An 18,829-nucleotide genomic window follows, 5' to 3' on the forward strand; every position below is an offset into this window, starting at 1 on the left:
AAGTTAAGTGATTTCAGGAGGTCTGAGTGCAATGTGGAAGGAGGCATTAGTACAATAAATGTATGTTTTTAGTATTCCTGAGTGGGCGTGTGTTTGTCACTACATTTAGGAAGATGGATGTTTTAAACTTAATGTGCACAAGATCAGGCCTAAGCATCTTAGGGGGTTACCTATATTATTTGTTACAAATAAGCAAGACTACATTTATGTTGTATACAATCAATATTGATATATTCAAGTTCAGAATCAATGAGTGCTTGTGCTTAGGGTGCACAGCACAGGATTAAATAGATGTTCATGGAATGGTGAGGGAGGTGAGGATTGAAAAAAATTCAAAGAAGGTAACATCAAAACTAGATGTGCATGTGCCTTTGATTCAGTTTCAAGAATGGCGCCATTATCATAACGCCTTTGAATGTTTAAAAAGCCTTATTAATAGTTTACAATGTGGGAGTAATTAAATGTTGATAAATTGTTTATAAAGTATTCTTATTTGACCATTTATGTATCTATTTATGCACGGTTGCTTAATACACATTTTGGGGGCACCCTGAGGAAATTGAGGTAATATCATACGTTCAGAATTAAACATTTAGTGAGTAAATGTGATTAGAAAGCACACAGTATGTTCCTGGACTATAGGGTACATGGGCAGTTACATTGAAAGATGAGATCCCAAAACAGCCTTACCTGTACACAGTGGTATACCCAGTTACAGTTCAAGATGTTTTCCAGAATTAGGATATAACAATGCCATAATTTCCTTTGCTTGGACATTTTCAGATACATCTTCTAATGCTAGAAGTCAACTCCCCGTTTTTCAAAGTAAACATTTGCTCTGTAACCAAAAGCCATACTTTAAAAAATAAAATGGTTGAATAAAATGTATCTGGAAGTTGTGCAAGAGATAACAGTGATTTTGTCCTGGAGAGGAGTTGGGTGGCTCAGGAATATGAGTGAGGACAACATAATTTTGGTGCCTTTGAATTATTCTCAATTATATGTGTTTTGCATATTTAAGTGTACATGCAACTTAAAAAGGAAGTTTAGAATTTATTCTCTTTAAAGATTCCTCTCCAGACCCACATCACCCACCCATCTCCACTCCCCACTTCAAAGAACATTCATTCCTCATCAGTTCTGTGATCATATATTCTAGGATCACGAGTACAGTTACTAAGACACTTCAGCCATTAATATCCGTTCATTGAGCCAACAAGCGATAATGCAGAGTTGGAAACACTTATACACAATTATGCCTTATTGGAAATAATTTGACTGTATTAAATGTGCCTTTTATGTAAATCTATGTAATTATCAATTTAGGAATTGCGGAGCTAGAATTATAGTGTGCTTTTTTTCGAAGAGAAGAGCTACAGGGAAGTATCATAGAAATTTGGACTTGAAGAGAAAGTTTACCCAGAAGAACAGATATTTACACCAGAACACAATGTCATTATTTTCCAGAAATGAATGTATAAAATATTATCTTTATTGTTTTAAGCATTTCCCTCTATTGCAGGATTTGGCAGTTAGTATCTGGAAGTGTTTTTCTGAGCTTTTGCTTTGTGATAGGAGGTGTGAAGTGGACCCAGACATATGAGCCATGGATCAATCTATGAGGAATGCACAGAAAAACAAAGTATTTTTTCAGGAATACCAACTAGTTTCATTTAACGATGACAAAACAGGTTAACCGCACTTTCCGGCAATATTCAGAGTTTACAGGTTTAATATAATGTGGTTGATTCTCAAATGTTATGAAGGGCCATCAGGATCAAAGGGGAAGTGATAAATTAGGAGATTGGGATTAACATATACACACTGCAATAGATAACTAACAAGGACCTACTGTATAGCACAGGGAACTCTACTCAATATTCTGTAATAACCTATATGGGAAAAGAATCTGAAAAAGAATATATATATATATATATATATATATATATATATATATATATGGATATATATGTGTGTGTGTGTGTGTATAACTGATTCACTTTGCTGTACACCTGAAACTAACACAACATTGTAAATCAACTAGACTCCAATAAAAACTAAAAAAAAAAAAAATTACATTCATCAAAAAAAAAGAGAGACAGATGCCCAAATTCTAGGCTGTGTTTTATCCTGTGAGTCCTTTTCATCTTTGCAAAGATCAGTTAAATCACAAGACCACAGTCAGCACCATGGCCGGATGAGCCTGGCGGTTAATAAGCTCACTCCCCGACGTGGTCTTCGGAAACCTCTTGGGATATGGTGCGACCACTAGACTAGAGATGCCTTAAGTAGGCTCTGTGACTTGGCTTCCCCCAGGCTCCCCACCATGCCTGTTGTGTTTGTTCTCAGTGGGCACTCAACTGGCTGACTAATCTGTGGGGAGCTGCCAGAAGAACCAGACTCTTGTTACCAAAGAGCAGGTGAAAGGAAGATTCCAAATCAACTGAGACAAGTTTCTGCCTGGGATGCTCTGATGTGGTAGGAGTCAAATACAGGGTAAATACGAGACGACCTCAAGGAGCTTGTGCTGATCAGCTGAGTCGGTGCTCAGACAAGTCCATGTCCTGGGGGAAATTTGTAGGGAAATTTTAATAGCTGGGGAATGGCCTAGACCTTAATATTTGTAAGATGTCTACCGGCAAAAACACGATGCTTTGGTTTGCTGAAGTAAGAAAAAGTTAGAGGTGCCCTGCTGTGGAGTCAACTTAGAGACATGGGTGGAGAGGGGCACTTAGGACTCAGTAAGAAAAGAAAATCTAATGGAAGCTATGGACTCATTTGGGATGGTCAGAAGTAATAGATATATATTTAGTTATATTTATATGATATTTCTGATATGTGATATATTTGACCTTTTACTGTGTATGAGACATCAAGGTAGGGACTTTTTATACATTTCTTACTTGAATCCTTGCAACCACCTTATTGGAGAGGAAAAGTCATTATCCTCATTTTGTGTAATGGGGAAACTGAGGCAGTTGACAACTTGGTTAAGGTCTCACTGGCAGAAAGCCATGGGATTTGGATTTGCAGTTGCAATATTTTCCGTTGTAAGCATTCATGAGATGTTGCAGTAGAGGAGAGCACCCAGGGCTGTGTTGTGTGTGAGTGTGTGTGTGGGGGGGGTGGAGGAGGAGCTATTTCTGTCACCTGTACTCTTCCCTTGCCTAGACTGGGATGGTGGAGAATCATTGCATTTCTTTAAATGACAGATTATTTTGTCTTCACCAGTAGGCAACCATACATTGGTCATGTACCCAAAAGTCGCACATGCATCGATTTAGGTGGCAGAGCTTGCCTTGAATGTACTATTATAATTTAGAATTTGGGAAAAGAATGAAAAACACAAGCAAATACAATTCTTCCTTTTCTCTTGAAGTTTGTTGGTATCCACAGAGAGCACTGTAGGTCCTATGTCTTCTAGGGGACTACACCCTCCTGAGCACTAATTTCAAGTCTAGTATACCCTGACTTATCACCTCAAAAATATTTTGAATGGAATAAATTCATTTTAGTTATATCTCTTTCCTTTAGTAAATCCCTTACCTCTCTAGCTGACATTTTCTTTCTTCTAAAACAGAAATAGTTTTTATGACAGCATTTTGAAGATGCTAAGAGTTAGTCATCTAATGTCTATTAAAAGGGAGAGGTGATAAAAACAGTTATTTGTGAATTGAGCTAGACTTAGTAAAATTCCTATTTGCCATGACAATTGACCTGATTTAAAAGTATGTAAATCATTCTGAAGTGCTTGTTCTTGCTTCTCTAGATGCAATCTTCCTCCTTTGTCAAGTGAATATACTAAGGATGTTGGATCCAAAAGTCATTTAGTGACGGCTAACCCCAGCATAATTCGGCAAAGGTAAGAGTTCATGACTTCTGTTTGTGAGGAATTAAAAGGAAGGCTTTCGAAGTATTTAACATCTTAAAGGAGTGAACATAATTCAGTTTGGGAAACAAAGAAGAAAACCATCTGGACAGGCAGGAAGGATGAAGGAGGGAATTGTAAATAAACTAGACAGAATTATGGGAATCCAAACACTATTTCATGCTTCCTCTGGGATTCCGTTTCTTGCCTTTAGAGATCGTAAAAATAACATGTGAATCCATCGTTTTGCTCAAAGAAGTAATATAATATTGTGCTTACTCATTACTACTACTTTCCAATTTGTTGGCTTCAGTCCCAACTCATTGATTGGCACTGATTGGTGAACTGAAGTCATATCAACTTTATTAAAGAGTAAAAACAGAGAAGTGACCACTTTACTGCATATACATGCATGAAAGTAGCAATATTGTGGGAATGTACAAGAATGTGTGATTATATGATGTTACAATATAGTACATCACATGATATTCAGTCAAATTTGGGAAAGCAGATGGAAAATTCTTACTCTAGTATCGATTCCAGAAATCTTGGCAGCTGCTGTGGGAACTTCTGGGGGTCGTCGGTCTCTAGTTGATGAAGCCGAGCGGTAAGATGTGAGCTGTTTATCCAAGGACTGTTCGTCGTAGAGAATGACTCAGTCTCTGTGAAAAGAAGAGTCAGACATCGCCTTTATGCTCTCCCATGTACACTAGCAGTTAATAGTTAAATACCCAGATATTCTAAGCTCAGGCATTTGCCACCTAAGGAAGTCTTATCCAAGTGAACAGCACTTGTGTGTCACTTGATAAACAATGCTACACTACTTGTTTTGGTTCATAAGTAAGTATTCCCATAAAATAGATGTTGGGAAACACAACCAATTTTTAATTTGACAGATACTGTGAAATTACACTTCCAAAATGTACCATTTACTTCCTCTTCGGTCATGGATCAGACTGCCTGTTTTCCAACACTGAAAACATTATGTGCTGTTCATCTTTTAAATTTTTGTCAGTTTGCTGAGTTAAAAATGATACATTATTGTTTACTTAATATGTGTGTTTTTTTTAATATAAGAAGGGCTGAGTGGGTATTGACTATTAGTATTTTTTCTTCTGTGAATTGCCTATTTGCATTTTTTGCTCATTTTGTACTTTTTTTCTTTTTACAAGCTATTTTCCTGTTGATTTATAAGAACTGTATAGATATTAAGTCTTTGTTTGCTATATATGGAGCAAATATTTTCTTCTAGTCTGTTTAACTTCTGTCCTATCAGAACTCAACATTTTTTATACAATGAAACTTGTTAGTCTTTTCCTTTTTTTTAAAAAAAAACTATCTTTAGACAATCTTCCTTACCCACATCCCCTCCAATGAGAAAATATTACCCTGTATTTTTTTAGTGCATTTATAGTTTCATTTTTCATACTTAAGAAATTTAATCCATGTGACTATCTTTATTTTTATAACACTGATCTTAATGTTTTTCCACAAAAATGTATGTTCATTATAAGAAATTAAGAGAGAAAAACACAAAGAAGATGGTAACAAAAAGAATCACCCCAAACCTCACCATTTGTAAATAACTATAACTAACACGAGGTACACTTTTTTCAGATATTCCATATAGTCTTCAGAACTTTGAAGATATTGTTTCATTATCTTCTGGCACCCAGAGTTGCCACACCCAGAGTTGTGTTGCTTGGCACATTAATAAGAGGTCTTTTGAGTTGGAAGATGTGGAGGTGTAGTGGTTATGAGCCTGTCCTCTAAAGCAAGATGACTTGGTTTTCGCTTCCTGCTCGCCCACTCACAGCTGTGTGAGCTTGACTGAGTTACTTAACACTTCCTCCTTCAGTTTCCTCATCTGTAAAGCAGGGATAATAATACTTAGTTTAATTCATACCTACAATGAATTGAACTACATATATATGTAGATGTATATATGTGTAAATATGTGTGTGTGTGTATATATGTATATTATAATTATATATGTGCTTAGAACAGTGCCTGGTATATTGTAAGCACTATATAAATGTTAGCTATCATTAGTATTGCTTTTCATCTTTGTGAACATTCTCTCTCTTATATGCCTGATTATTTCCTCTTCTTCATTATATTTGCTCTCTCTTTCTAGTCCTCCTATTAAGTGGATATTAGAACTTCTAGATATATTAACCATGATTTCTAACTCTTTCCTTGTACCATGTAGCTTTGTGTGTGTATATGTGTGTTGTGTCCCAAGAATAACCCCTTTCAGCTCACTAAATCTTATTTTAGTTGTGTTCATTCTGCTATGTAGTCTACCATTTCCAGTTCTTAATTGTATTTTTATTTTTTGTGAGCTAAATTATTTTTCTCATAGCAGCATATTTTTTATGGATATAATATCCTCTTAGGTTTCATCAAGACTGTATAAATGGACTTAAAAGTTTTGTGTTTTTGTTCTTTCTATATTCAGATTATTCTTCCTATTTTTTGGACTTAATGCTACATATATGATTTGACATTTTCCAAAATTTGTACTTTAGTTTTCTGTTCATTTTTGTATGGTAAGCCTTTTTGCTGTCAGTGAATATAGCTTTATAGGTATATTACTTTCATAATAAACAGTTAGTTTTAAAAATGTCACTGAAAACCAAAAATGCCAGTCAAATTTGTGAGTTAGTATTGAATAACTTAAATGAATGACCAAAAATCAGTGCTCTATATTTAATTTTTTTTTTTTTTTTTGCGTTACGGGGGCCTCTCACTGTTGTGGCCTCTCCCGTTGCGGAGCACAGGCTCCACACACGCAGGCTCAGCGGCCATGGCTCATGGGCCCAGCCGCTCCGCGGCACGTGGGATCTTCCTGGACCGGGGTACGAACCCCTGTCCCCTGCATCGGCAGGCGGACTCTCAACCACTGCGCCACCAGGGAAGCCCCTCTATATTTAATTTTTAGTGTGATTTGTTTGCTGACATAAACTAATGTAGCATAGCAAGGAGTTGGGAAGAAGAAGAAGAAAACAAAACATTTCTCTTTTACAGTTTAGTTATCGACTGTCACTCAGTCTTGGGTTTTTTGTGGGTTTTTGTGAGAGGACTTGGGGGTCTGATCAGGAAGATGTCAGAAAATCAGCAATGATGATGATGTCTCTTTAATTCAATTAAGTGGATTGGGGTTCTGGAAATCATAAAAATGTGCAATTTTTAAAATTGGGAAGGGTTCATATCAGATTCAAGAGAATGAGCAAAAGGTCAAGAGAACACTTACAGAAATATTTTTCTTTGATTATTTAAATTTTTTTAGATAATTTCAGATTCACAAGAAGTTGCAAAACAAAAAAAAGTACAGGAAGGTCCTTTGTACTCTTCATCCAGTTTACCCCAATGGTAATGTCTTGCATAACCATAGTATAATACTTTTCCGTTCCTGGAGGGGAATGAAACATTCAGTACATTACACTGAAGGACAAAAGAGTCTATTTTTCTACCTGAATGTGTGGAGTTGGTGGTAAGATTTTAAAAAAGCTCGTGAAAACGAGTATTTATTTAGAACAAGACAGAGCAAGATGAAAGAGAAAGTGAGATTGTGATTTTGAGAAAAATTATAACTACAGAAGGAGAAAGGAAAGGATCAATAATTGTTTGAAGGGAAAAAAGTTCAATATAAAGAATTAATGCAAGGCAAGCAAGAGTCATTATGATTAATACTGGGTCAACATTTAGTCAGTGTTTCTATGTGCCAGGTTCTGTGGTCTTTATATACATTGCCTCATTTAATCTCAAAATAATCCTAATAAGGAAGTCTTTTAATGTGTGTTTTTACAGAAAAACAAACGTGACATAAGTTTTCTCATCTGCTCATATTCACAGCTGCTGGTCGTCAGTCTGGGACTTCACCCAGACTTGTCTCAATCCAAAACCCATACTCTTAACCAGTGACCATCGCACACCCCATCTTTCCAGGTGATCCATATGTTGCACAAGGAGACAATTGAGTTTCCACAAGTGATAAGTCATTTTGGAAAAAGGAGTGAAAGTTTTTTCACTTAACAAAGTATATTCAATGTTGCAAGGTTTTTGAATACAAAATCAAAATGCATATAGCAGTTCCATTTTGTGAAATATGGAAAAATATATCCCAGTAACATCAGATACTTTTATACACTTAACAGTTAGACAATGGGAATTCCCTGGTGGTCCAGTGGTTAGGACTCGGTGCTTTCACTGTTCCGGCCTGGGTTCAATCCCCGGTCAGGGAACTAAGATCCCGCAAGCCACGTGGCTCGGCCAAAAAAGCAAACAAACAATTAGACAAAAAAGCAAACCCTCTATAGAAAAATTACGGAATTTTATTGAGGGACATTTTGGACAACCTAAATGTCAAATAATATTCTAATGATTCTTGCTTAACCTTGCGCTAATTCTTTATATTGAACTTAATCTTAACCAACAGCTTTACTTTGCCTCTTAAACATTTAATTTTTGACCCTTTCCTTTCTCCTTCTGTAGTTATCAGATTCACATATATATAGACCCTTAATATATGACAGAGGTAATATTGTAGATCAGAGAGAAAAGGACAAATTTTCCAAAATGATGTGGAGACAGTTAGGTGTCTTTGAAATTATACCTCTACCTCATACCTTATACCAAATATCATTTCCAGATGGTTTAGACCTAACTTTGAAAAGCAAAACAAGCAAGCTTGTAGAAAATAACATAGGTCTTGTGGTTTCTTATATAAGGATCACATAGCACTAAATAGAAGGGAAAAGACTGATAAGTTTGATTTATTAAAATTGGGAACTTTTATTCATAAAAAGACGTGGTAGAAGTAGGGCAAATACAACCACATTTTAGAGGAAGACAACTAACAAAGGACTTGGATCCAGAATATACAAATAACTCTTTTACGTGTAATTTAGAAATAAATTAATTGAATATGAAAAACAGAAAACCGGTAGGAAAATAAGTCAAAGAGTTGAACCAGACTTCACAGAACTACTCCAAATAGCCAATAAATTAATGAATAGATGCTCTACCGCATTAGTAATCAGAAAAAATGCAAATAAGATTCCCTAGGAGATATCATTACACATCCATCAGGTTGGCAGAACTTATTCCAACTGTTAGTGAGGATGTGGACCCGAAAGTACCATATATGCTTTTTGGAGGGAATATGGTTCCAACCACTCTGGAATGTGTTTTGACGTTATGTAGTAGGGTTGAAGATACGCAGGCTCCATGCCCTAGCAGTTCCACTCCTAGGTATATACCCTAGAGAAAAACAGTATTTATAAGAGAGAAATGTATAATAACATTTATAGTAGCTAGAAATTAAAATAGTTGATTGTGAATTCATGGTGGAATGATTCAGTGAATTCAGGTATGTTCACATAGTGGAATGCTTTACCACCACGAAATATGACTACCCACAATAAAGTGGGTGAACTTCAAAAACCTGATATTGACAAAAAGAAGGGAGTCATAAAAATACAGTAGGATGTCCATATAAAGATAAAAATAAAACTAATTAACAGGATGGTTTAGAGACACGTCCATAACAATTTGGAGGACCAACAAGTGGTTCCTTCTCAGGGGAGGAGAGTGTTGGATTCAGGAAGTTTTTAATTCAGATCTTGTAGTCTCCTCCCAAAGCTTTGCACACCCAAGATGCTGGCAGTGTCTTGCACTTTCACGTGACTAAAAATCAAATTCATTGGGCAAAAATGTGCAGTGGAAATGCCTAAGTACCACTGATTTTCATGGCTGTCCTCCAGATCCTTGATGCTTATAAAAATATTCCACTGAGAGTTATAAGCACTATGAGTTTTCACTACAAAATTCTCATAGAAAAGATATTGGTATCAAGATAAAACAGGCGTGAGGAAATTCAGTATATATGAAAGGCACCCATAATGATGATTCACACATTATATATGTATAATTAATGTGTATATATAGATATATATTTATAATGTACACATTATTCTGCCTGTAGGAAAAATAAGGTTAGAGAAGGTAATATTCGTTGATGTAGTTAGTAGAATTTTTCAGTAAGAAGGGGCTCTGCTATAGCCTTTGTTAGGATATCTTGTCTAGAGTACATTTTCAGTTTTTAAAAACAGCTTTATTGAGGTATAATTGATATACAGAAAAAACTGCACATGTTTAATGTGTATAATTTGATGAGTCTGGACATATGCATACACCGATGATACTATCACCATCATCAAGGTAATAAACATAACCATCGCCTCCAAAAGTTTCCTTGTGCCCCTGTTTTTTTGAGTGTGTGGTAATAAGAACACTTAAGATGAGTTCTATTCTCTTAACAGATTGTTGTTCAATGGGTATATAGTGAACTATTTTTGACAGCACCTAGAACAAAAGGATTAGTTAGGGTGCCCGTGACACAGATTAGAAAGGGCTTTGCAGTCTCATCCAACTTCTGATTGCATTTTTATGGGTTAGAGAAGTTATTCTAATGTGACAGCAGAGTCTGTTGGATCCTCACACCCACTGCTGTTGTCCTCTTCCTTCCTTTTCTGGGTTTTGTAGGTGGATGGCACCAAGGATCCCTTCACAGGGTTGCCCTTCATTAACATGCACCAGCTCTAACCCATTGGTCTGCAAACATTTTTGTTCAAATACACTTTAAAAGAATTTTTAAAATCCGTCATTATTTCCTTGATCTTTTAAAAGTTACCTAATTTTTTTTGGCATGAAGTTAAATTGTTGCCAAGCATGAACTTTCAGAGCTTTCTACATTGTGCATATTTAAATACATATTGTCAAAGTCTCAGATTTAGCTTTTTGGATGTTCCACGTCCTCATAGCAAAGCCAGTGCGCTTTGTCAAATTAGTTCATTAAGTTGAGTTGACTTTCTGTCAGAAAAAGGTAGACTACATTTTATTCAATTAAGTGCTAAAATGTAACCCCACATAATCATCTCACTTCTGAGTTCTAATTATTCAACATATAAGTAGGGTATAGGAGTTGCCAAGAGTTTGTTCCCTGGATAAAATAAGGCACAGCCTCCATCTATTTCTTATAAAGATCTTTTTGCTTGTTCTCAGGGGACACTTCTTCAGAAACTATGTACCTTACAAATGTTTCTTTGTTTGGTTGCCTGGTGGTTTTTACACTCTGGGGCACTGCATCATTATAATATTTGGGATAACAGGAGGTATGTCTTTTGTGAAGTGGAAAATTATGCAAGTAGAGTTTGGAAAAGTTGTTTAGGCTATCAGATTAGTCTTGAGTAAATGTTTTAGAAAAGTGCATATGTGGAATTTGAGGATTTGGAAATTCATGGGGGAAGAGGGAGATTAAAATGGGAGCTTCACAAGAACAAAGTTGCAGAGGTGCTCATTCAACAAATATATTTTGAAATCTACTCTGAGACAGAGAGTACAAAGTTGAAGAAAATACAACTCATACCCTGAAGTTGCTCCCAGTCAACAGACATTCTGTGGTCTTGGAATCCATAAAGGGGGTCCAGGGGACCTCTGAATCCCTTCTGAAATTTATTTTTAAAATCTTATGTATGTGTATTATGTATTTTTTAAATCCGATTTTCCAAGGCTTCCATTACTCACAATAGGTTTAAAATTCACTGGCCCAAACTGAGTCATTCTATCAAGTAAAATTAGAGATTACAGTTCTCAAAGCTTCTTTCTTAATTTTTCAATAGAATTGAAAACTCAATTAGCCATTTTGCCCATATCAGGTGTTCAGTACATATTTGGGCAAATGATGGTTAAAAAATAAAAACTGGAACTTAATTGATTGTCCTGTTATTATATTACTTTTGAGCTTTGAGGTTCCAGCTTGGGCAATGATTATTATATGCAGCCACAAAAATGAGCATCAGTGTTCTGAGTGTGTGCTTCCATGTGAGCATATTAGAGGCAGTAGTATCAGTGTGAACAGCTTGGGGTCAAGAATCTTTTATCTGTGCTCTTGAGACCCCAGCATGTTTTTTGGCATACAGGACATACACAGTAAATGTTTAGGGAATGAATGAATAAGTGAATAAATATATTTTAAATATCCTTCAAACTGAATTTCTGGTTTAAATTGTCTTTAAAAAGGAAAATTAATGAATTTTTTGGTGTCAGTTAAAATGTTTCTATGGTCTTAAACTAAGGAGATAAATTTTTTAGTAACAGATATTTCAAAGCAGTATTAATGAAATGTTTAGCAGGGAAAACTTGGTTCCTCTTTTTTAAAAAAGTTGACATAAATTAAGGAACAAAAAAACTATCAGAACAAATGGAGTACAAATCATGGTGGAGTTAACCTTTTAAAGTTTGTAAGTGTGTAGCTTTTAGTTGACTGGAAGGACTTGATATAAGACCCAAATATTTATTTTGAGGTTTCTAATATCAGGTAGAAACTGGGTAATCTCTTTTCATACAAGTGAAAGAGACTATCCAATGGTTATCACCTCTAATTTTGCTAAAGGTACTTGGGAGTGTAGAGGTATTATCTGGGAGAACAATTGCTTATTTTATTGATGTACTTTTTCAAAAATAATTTGAGCTTTGAGGAGAATGACTTGGATCCAAAGAGGGTTTATAGCAACTTCTTTTTAACATTCTACATGACTCATGCCTCAGACTGTGTTCCTAAACATCTCCATCTCTTCTGCCCGCTGACTTCTTTTTTCTTTTCTCTCCAAACTTAGAACAGTTTATCAGTGTTTGCACCAAGGTTTGGCAGTCACTGATAGCCATTCTGTCTAACATCTGCTGTGATATAAGGGAATTAAGAGGCAGATGCTAAAACTGGAACTAGAGAGAGCAAGGAGAAGACAGAGAAGAGATGCCTCTAAAAGGGTGTAGATCTGTATGGGGTTTGTGTCTGGATGAAATAGTTATCCAAGTTTTGGCTTTAAACAGACTTTGTGTTCAAATTCTAGTGCCACTGCTAGTAAGTGCTTCATACTTGCTAGCTATGTAAAGTTAGTTACTTAACCTTCCCCCTGTGAGTTGAGGATAAAATTATTTACCTTGAGGATTGTTGAGAGATGTAAATGAAATAATGTAGTTGTGGCCAGTAGAAGCTATTCTGATTAATACCCAGAATAGCTACTCAGGAGGACTCTCCTGTTGGAATACATTTTGTTCTTGGTTAAAACATATTTTAAATGCATTATTGGGCTCATCAAATTTAGGGAATCTCCAAGAGTATCTGCATACTTCTCCCCCAAACAAACAAAAAACCCCAAAACACAAAACAGAAAATCATGAACCTAAAACCAAACCAAGCATTGTGAACTATAAAATTCTGATACCAAAGCTGAGAACAGGAGACCAAGCCTTGGATTTACCATGTTAATGTGTGCCCCATATTAAGCCTTGATAAGGGACAATGTGGTCCCAAGTCATATTAGCAGTCTATGGCTTCTAATAGAAGCAAACACGAATTTCTTCCAGAGGAAAGCTCTCAGAATAACACCTTCAAACAGATATACGCTCATAAGGAAACACTGAAATTCACAATATTGAAAGTCCTCAGAGATAAAAAGTAAACAAAAATTGTGGATAGACATGCCTGAGAATTTACTGAAACTGTCAGATGCAATATATTACTAAGTATGAAATTCTTATAGAAAAAATAAATTTGAATCAAAAGTCAGCAAGAAAATATCAAAATTACCTAGATAGCTTTAAAAAAGAACCAAGTAGGAATTTTATTTTTTTTAAATATTTATTTATTTATTTATGTGGCTGCATTGTGTCTTAGTTGCAGCATGCGGGATCTTTCGTTGTGGCATGGGGACTCTCTAGTTGTGGTGTGCGGGCTCTAGAGAGTGTGGGCTTAGTTGCCCCATGGCATGTGGGATCTTAGTTCCCCGAACAGGGATTGAACCTGCCTCCCCTGCGTTGGAAGACAGATTCTTAACCACTGGACCACCAGGGAAGTCCCCCAAATAAGAAATTTAGGGCTTCCCTGGTGGTGCAGTGGTTGAGAGTCCGCCTGCCAATGCAGGAGACACGGGTTCGTGCCCCGGTCTGGGAAGATCCCACATGCCATGGAGTGGCTGGGCCCGTGAGCCATGGCCACTGAGCCTGCATGTCCGGAGCCTGTGCTCTGCAGGGGGAGAGGCCACAACAGTGAGAGGCCCACGTATTGCAAAAAATAAATAAATAAATAAGAAATTTAGAAACGAAAATATAATTGTTGAAATGGACAGACATCAGATTAGACATAACTGAAGAGAGGATCAGTGAACTGGAAAATAGAGCAAATAATTTTTTAGATACAAAGATATAGAAAATATGAAGACAAGACAAAGAAACTTGGAGACTGGAATAAGAATGACTACCAGTCCAGTCTTTCTTTAAATGGAATTTTGGAATTATAAAATAGAGGTAAAAGTTGAGACATCTTCAGAGTTAAAGAGTAATGTAATCCATAAATACAAAAAACAAAGTATCAAACATGAATTAAATTTAAATAAATGCAAACCTAGACCATTTTAGTAAAATTGAACTAAAGATAATAAGAAGCTTTTAAAAGCAGCTGGAGAAAAAAAACATTACCTACAAAAGAATGTTCATTACACTAAAAGCAGACTTCTTCCAACAGTAAAAATGGAAGTCAGAAATCAATGGGAAAAAACAAATGGAATCTAATTAAACTTAAAAGCTTTTGTACAGGAAAAGAAACCATACACAAAACGAAAAGACAGCCCTCAGAATGGGAGAAAATATTTGCAAATGAAGCAACCGACAAGGGATTAATCTCCAAAATATACAAACAGCTCATTCAGCTCAATATCAAAAAAACAAACAACCCAATCCAAAAATGGGCAGAAAACCTAAACAGACATTTCTCCAAAGAAGATATACAGATTGCCAAATAGCACATGAAAAGATGCTCAACTTCACTAGTTATTAGAGAAATGCAAATCAAAACTACAACTAGGTATCACCTCACACCAGTCAGAATGGCCATCATCAAAAAATCTGCAAACAATAAATGCTGGAGAGGGTGTGGAGAAAAGAGTACCCTCCTACACTTTTGGTAGGAATGTCAGTTGGTGCAGCCACCATAGAGAACAGTATGGAAGTTCCTTAAAAAACTAAAAATAGAACCACCATATGGCCCAGAAGTCCCACACCTGGGCATATACCTGGAGAAAACCATAATTCAAAAAGGTACATGCACCCCAGTGTTCATTGCAGCACTATTTACAATAATCAGGACATGGAAGCAACCTAAACGTCCATCAACAGAGGAATGGATAAAGAAGATGTGGTACATATGTACAATGGAATTTTACTCAGCCATAAAAAAGAACAAAATAATGCCATTTGCAGTAACATGGATGGACCTAGAGATTGTCATACTGAGTGAAGTAAGACAGACACAGAAAGACAAATATATGATATCACTTATATGTGTAATCTAAAAAAAAGGGTACAAATGAATTTATTTACAAAACAGAAGTAGAGTCACAGATGTTAAAACTTATGGTTAGCAGGGGATTGCGGGTGGAGGATAAATTGGGAGATTGGGATTGACACATACATACTACTATATATAAAACAGATAGCTAGTAAGAACCTGCTGTATAGCACAGGGAACTCTACTCAATACTCTGTAATGGCCTGTATGGGAAAAGAATCTAAAAGAAAAAAAGAGTGGATATATGTATATGTATAACTGATTCACTTTGTTGTACACCTGAAACTAACACAACATTGTAAATCAACTATACTCCAATACAAATTAAAAAAAAAATCAGTGAGAAAATATCTTCAAAATGCTGAGAGAAGAAACTATCAACATAGGAGTGTGTACAAATTGTCTTTCAAGTAAGAAAAACATTTTCTGTAAAAACAGACAGATTATTTACCATCAGCAGACCTTCACAGAAAGAAATTCTAAAGAATGTATTTCAGGAAAAAAGAATGTTACTTTAGAAGGAAAATCTGGGATGGCAAAGGCAATTGGTAAACATATAAACAAATCTAAACGAACCTCACCCATATGAAATAATAATTATACCTTATCTTTACATATGATTTGTAGAAGCCACAGATACAGAGAGCCTGCTTTAAGGGATGTGAGTATCCATGGACTGGGTCCTGGAACCAATTCCCTGCAGATACCAAGGGATGACTGTACTGGAAAATAACATCACTTAAATTGGGAGGGAGAGATTGAAGTGTTTTAAAGCTCGTTTCAGTTATTTATTTCTCAATAACAAATCATTCGCCATGGCTTAAACAACAACAGTCATTTTAGTGTTTTTCACAGTTTCTGTGGGTCAGGAATTCAGGAAGGACCAGGCTCAGGAGATCTGGCTTATGATCTCTCATCCGGTGACTGGAGTTGAAATGGTGAAGGATTAGAGCAGCTGGGGTTGGCTGGGCATCTCTCTTTCTCCATCTAGTCTCAGGGATCTCCATGTGGTCTCTCCTTGTGAGCTTCTTTGGGCCCCCTCACAGCATGCCAGCCTCAGTACAGTTGGATTGTTTGTATGGTAGCTGGCTTCCACCAAAGCTAGTGTCCAAAGAGAATATGGCAGAAGTCATGACATTTGTATAACCTCACAATGGAAATGGCGTATAGGTCAGTTCCATCACATTCTATAGGTTGAGGCAATCACAAAGGCCCACCCAGCTTCGAGAGGAAAGAGTCCTAGCACAGATTTGCCTGTTGCTAGGAGAAGTGTCAAAGTCACATTGTTAAAAGAATATGTATGATAGGAGATGTTATTGTGGTCATCTCTGGAAAATATAATCTGCCTTGGGTCACAATTCATATCCCTTGCCCATTCAAAATAACATTAGTCTTTCCCTGAACACCCTCAAGACTTACTCCATCACAGCATCAACTTCAAGTCCCAGGATCTCCAAAGAATTGAAAGAAGGAACAGCAACAACAAAAGAAACCCAGAAAAGAATAACCTGAAGACAAAAGTACAGCAGAGGGGATCTAAAAAGCTAAATTTGATTCTTTGAAAAGTTGATAAATAAAAATTACTTAAAATGGACCTTTTATAATTTTCTACAAATCTGTTTTAAAAATAAAGGGAAAAAAACCCTAGTGTGTACAAGCACACATATCATGTTGTAAATAATTTGAAAACATTTGTGCTCTTTAGACATACAAAAATATATCAGTGGTTTTGTAACTAGTGTCCATGTTGATGGAATATTATGCAATGGTATTATGGAATAATATTCATGAATAATTTTAACAAATGGTAAAATGCCCACATAGTAAGTGAAAAAATAAGTATATAAATGCATATGCTTCAACTATGTAAAACTATATGCATAGAAAATCCCTAAGGAAATAAATCAGCATTTTCCAAATTGGCTGCAAAGTTTTATAATAGGAAAAAATTCATTAAAAGCAAGCCTTGTTATTTTACATTTTCTCCTAATGTTAACTCCCTTTGATGATACAGTAGCCCTATGAGTTAGAAGAGCAGACAATAGAATGAAGCCCTGATTTTGTGTGTGTGTGTTCCTGCCTTTCCAGATCTAAGTAAGATTGGCTTGGACCCCAAATTTTATGTACTGAATTCAGAAAGTCAGAACATTCTGTGCATCTTTTCAGGAACATTGTCTTGGGAGCAGTGGAAGTGAGCCTGGCAACAAGAACCCACCTCCTGACATGGAGTAGTTATCACATCAGTGTCCATTTGTTTCTTCCCTTTCTCTTTCCCTCTCTGAAGTTCTAATCCTCAGCATTAAGTAGCAGGTCACATCAAATGTTACTTTAAAAGAATAATTAGTACATAATTAGTAAATACTGGAATAGCCTAATTTCTCATGATACTTTTATGCAGATCCATTGAGAGTAGGTTGCACTCCAGTGATAAAATATTAAGGGGTTGACCCAGAAGGAGTACCAGGTTAAGAATTTTTACACAGCATTTATATTGACTTTCAACACGTTGAATTATAAGAACATGTCTCTTTTTCCATCCCCTCACTTTCAGTCTGTATGTGTCCCTAGGTCTGAAGTGGGTCTTTTGTAGACAGCATATATACGGGTCTTGTTTTTGTATCCATTCAGCTAGTCTATGTCTTTTGCTTGGAGCATTTAATCCATTTACGTTTAAGGTAATTATTGATATGTATGTTCCTATTACCATTTTCTTAATTGTTTTGGGTTTGTTATTGTAGGTCTTTTCCTTCTCTCGTGGTTCCTGCCTAGAGAAGTTCCTTTAGCATTTGTTGTAAAGCTGGTTCGGTGGTGCTGAATTCTCTTAGCTTTTGCTTGTCTGTAAAGGTTTTAATTTCTCCATCAAATCTGAATGAGATCCTTGCTGGGTAGAGTAATCTTGGTTTTAGGTTTTTCTCCTTCATCACTTTAAATATGTCTTGCCACTCCCTTCTAGCTTGCAGGGTTTCTGCTGAAAGACCAGCTGTTAACCGTTTGGGGATTCCCTTCTGAGTTATTTGTTGTTTTTCCCTTGCTGCTTTTAATATTTTTTCTTTGTATCTAATTTTTGATAGTTCGATTAATATGTGTCTTTGTGTGTTTCTCCTTGGATTTATCCTGTATGGGACTCTGTGCTTCCTGGACTTGATTAACTATTTCCTTTCCCATATTAGGGAAGTTTTCAATGATAATCTCTTCAAATATTTTCTCAGTCCCTTTCTTTTTCTCTTCTTCTTCTGGGACCACTATAATTTGAATGTTGCTGCATTTAATGTTTTCCCAGAGGTCTCTGAGACTTTCCTCAGTTCTTTTTATTCCATGCAAATGGAAATGAAAAGAGAGCTGGAGTAGCAATTCTCAAAAAAGACAAAATAGACTTTAAAATAAAGACTACCACAAGAGACAAACAAGGAAATTACATAATGATCAAGGGATCGATCCAAGAAGAAGATATAACAATTGTAAATATTTATGCATCCAACATAGGAGCACCTCAATACATAAGGCAAGTGCTAACAGCCATAACGGGGAAATTGACAGTAATACAATCATAG

At 36.0% G+C, this 18,829-nt stretch overlaps 1 protein-coding gene across 1 annotated transcript in view; it reads left to right on the forward strand.

Annotated features, from left to right (window-relative positions):
* ST8SIA1 (ST8 alpha-N-acetyl-neuraminide alpha-2,8-sialyltransferase 1) overlaps window positions 1-18,829 on the forward strand; it is a gene marked incomplete at both ends in the record, with an annotated part of 152,844 nt that overhangs the window by 94,998 nt on the left and 39,017 nt on the right. Inside the window, one exon of the mRNA XM_079714277.1 lies at window positions 3,770-3,862. Within this exon, the coding sequence (XP_079570403.1) occupies window positions 3,770-3,862 (93 nt within the window). The remainder of the gene's footprint in view (window positions 1-3,769; window positions 3,863-18,829) is intronic.

The sequence above is a fragment of the Hyperoodon ampullatus genome (assembly GCF_949752795.1).
Source record: "Hyperoodon ampullatus genome assembly, chromosome: 11".
Taxonomy (NCBI): Eukaryota; Metazoa; Chordata; class Mammalia; order Artiodactyla; family Ziphiidae; genus Hyperoodon; species Hyperoodon ampullatus.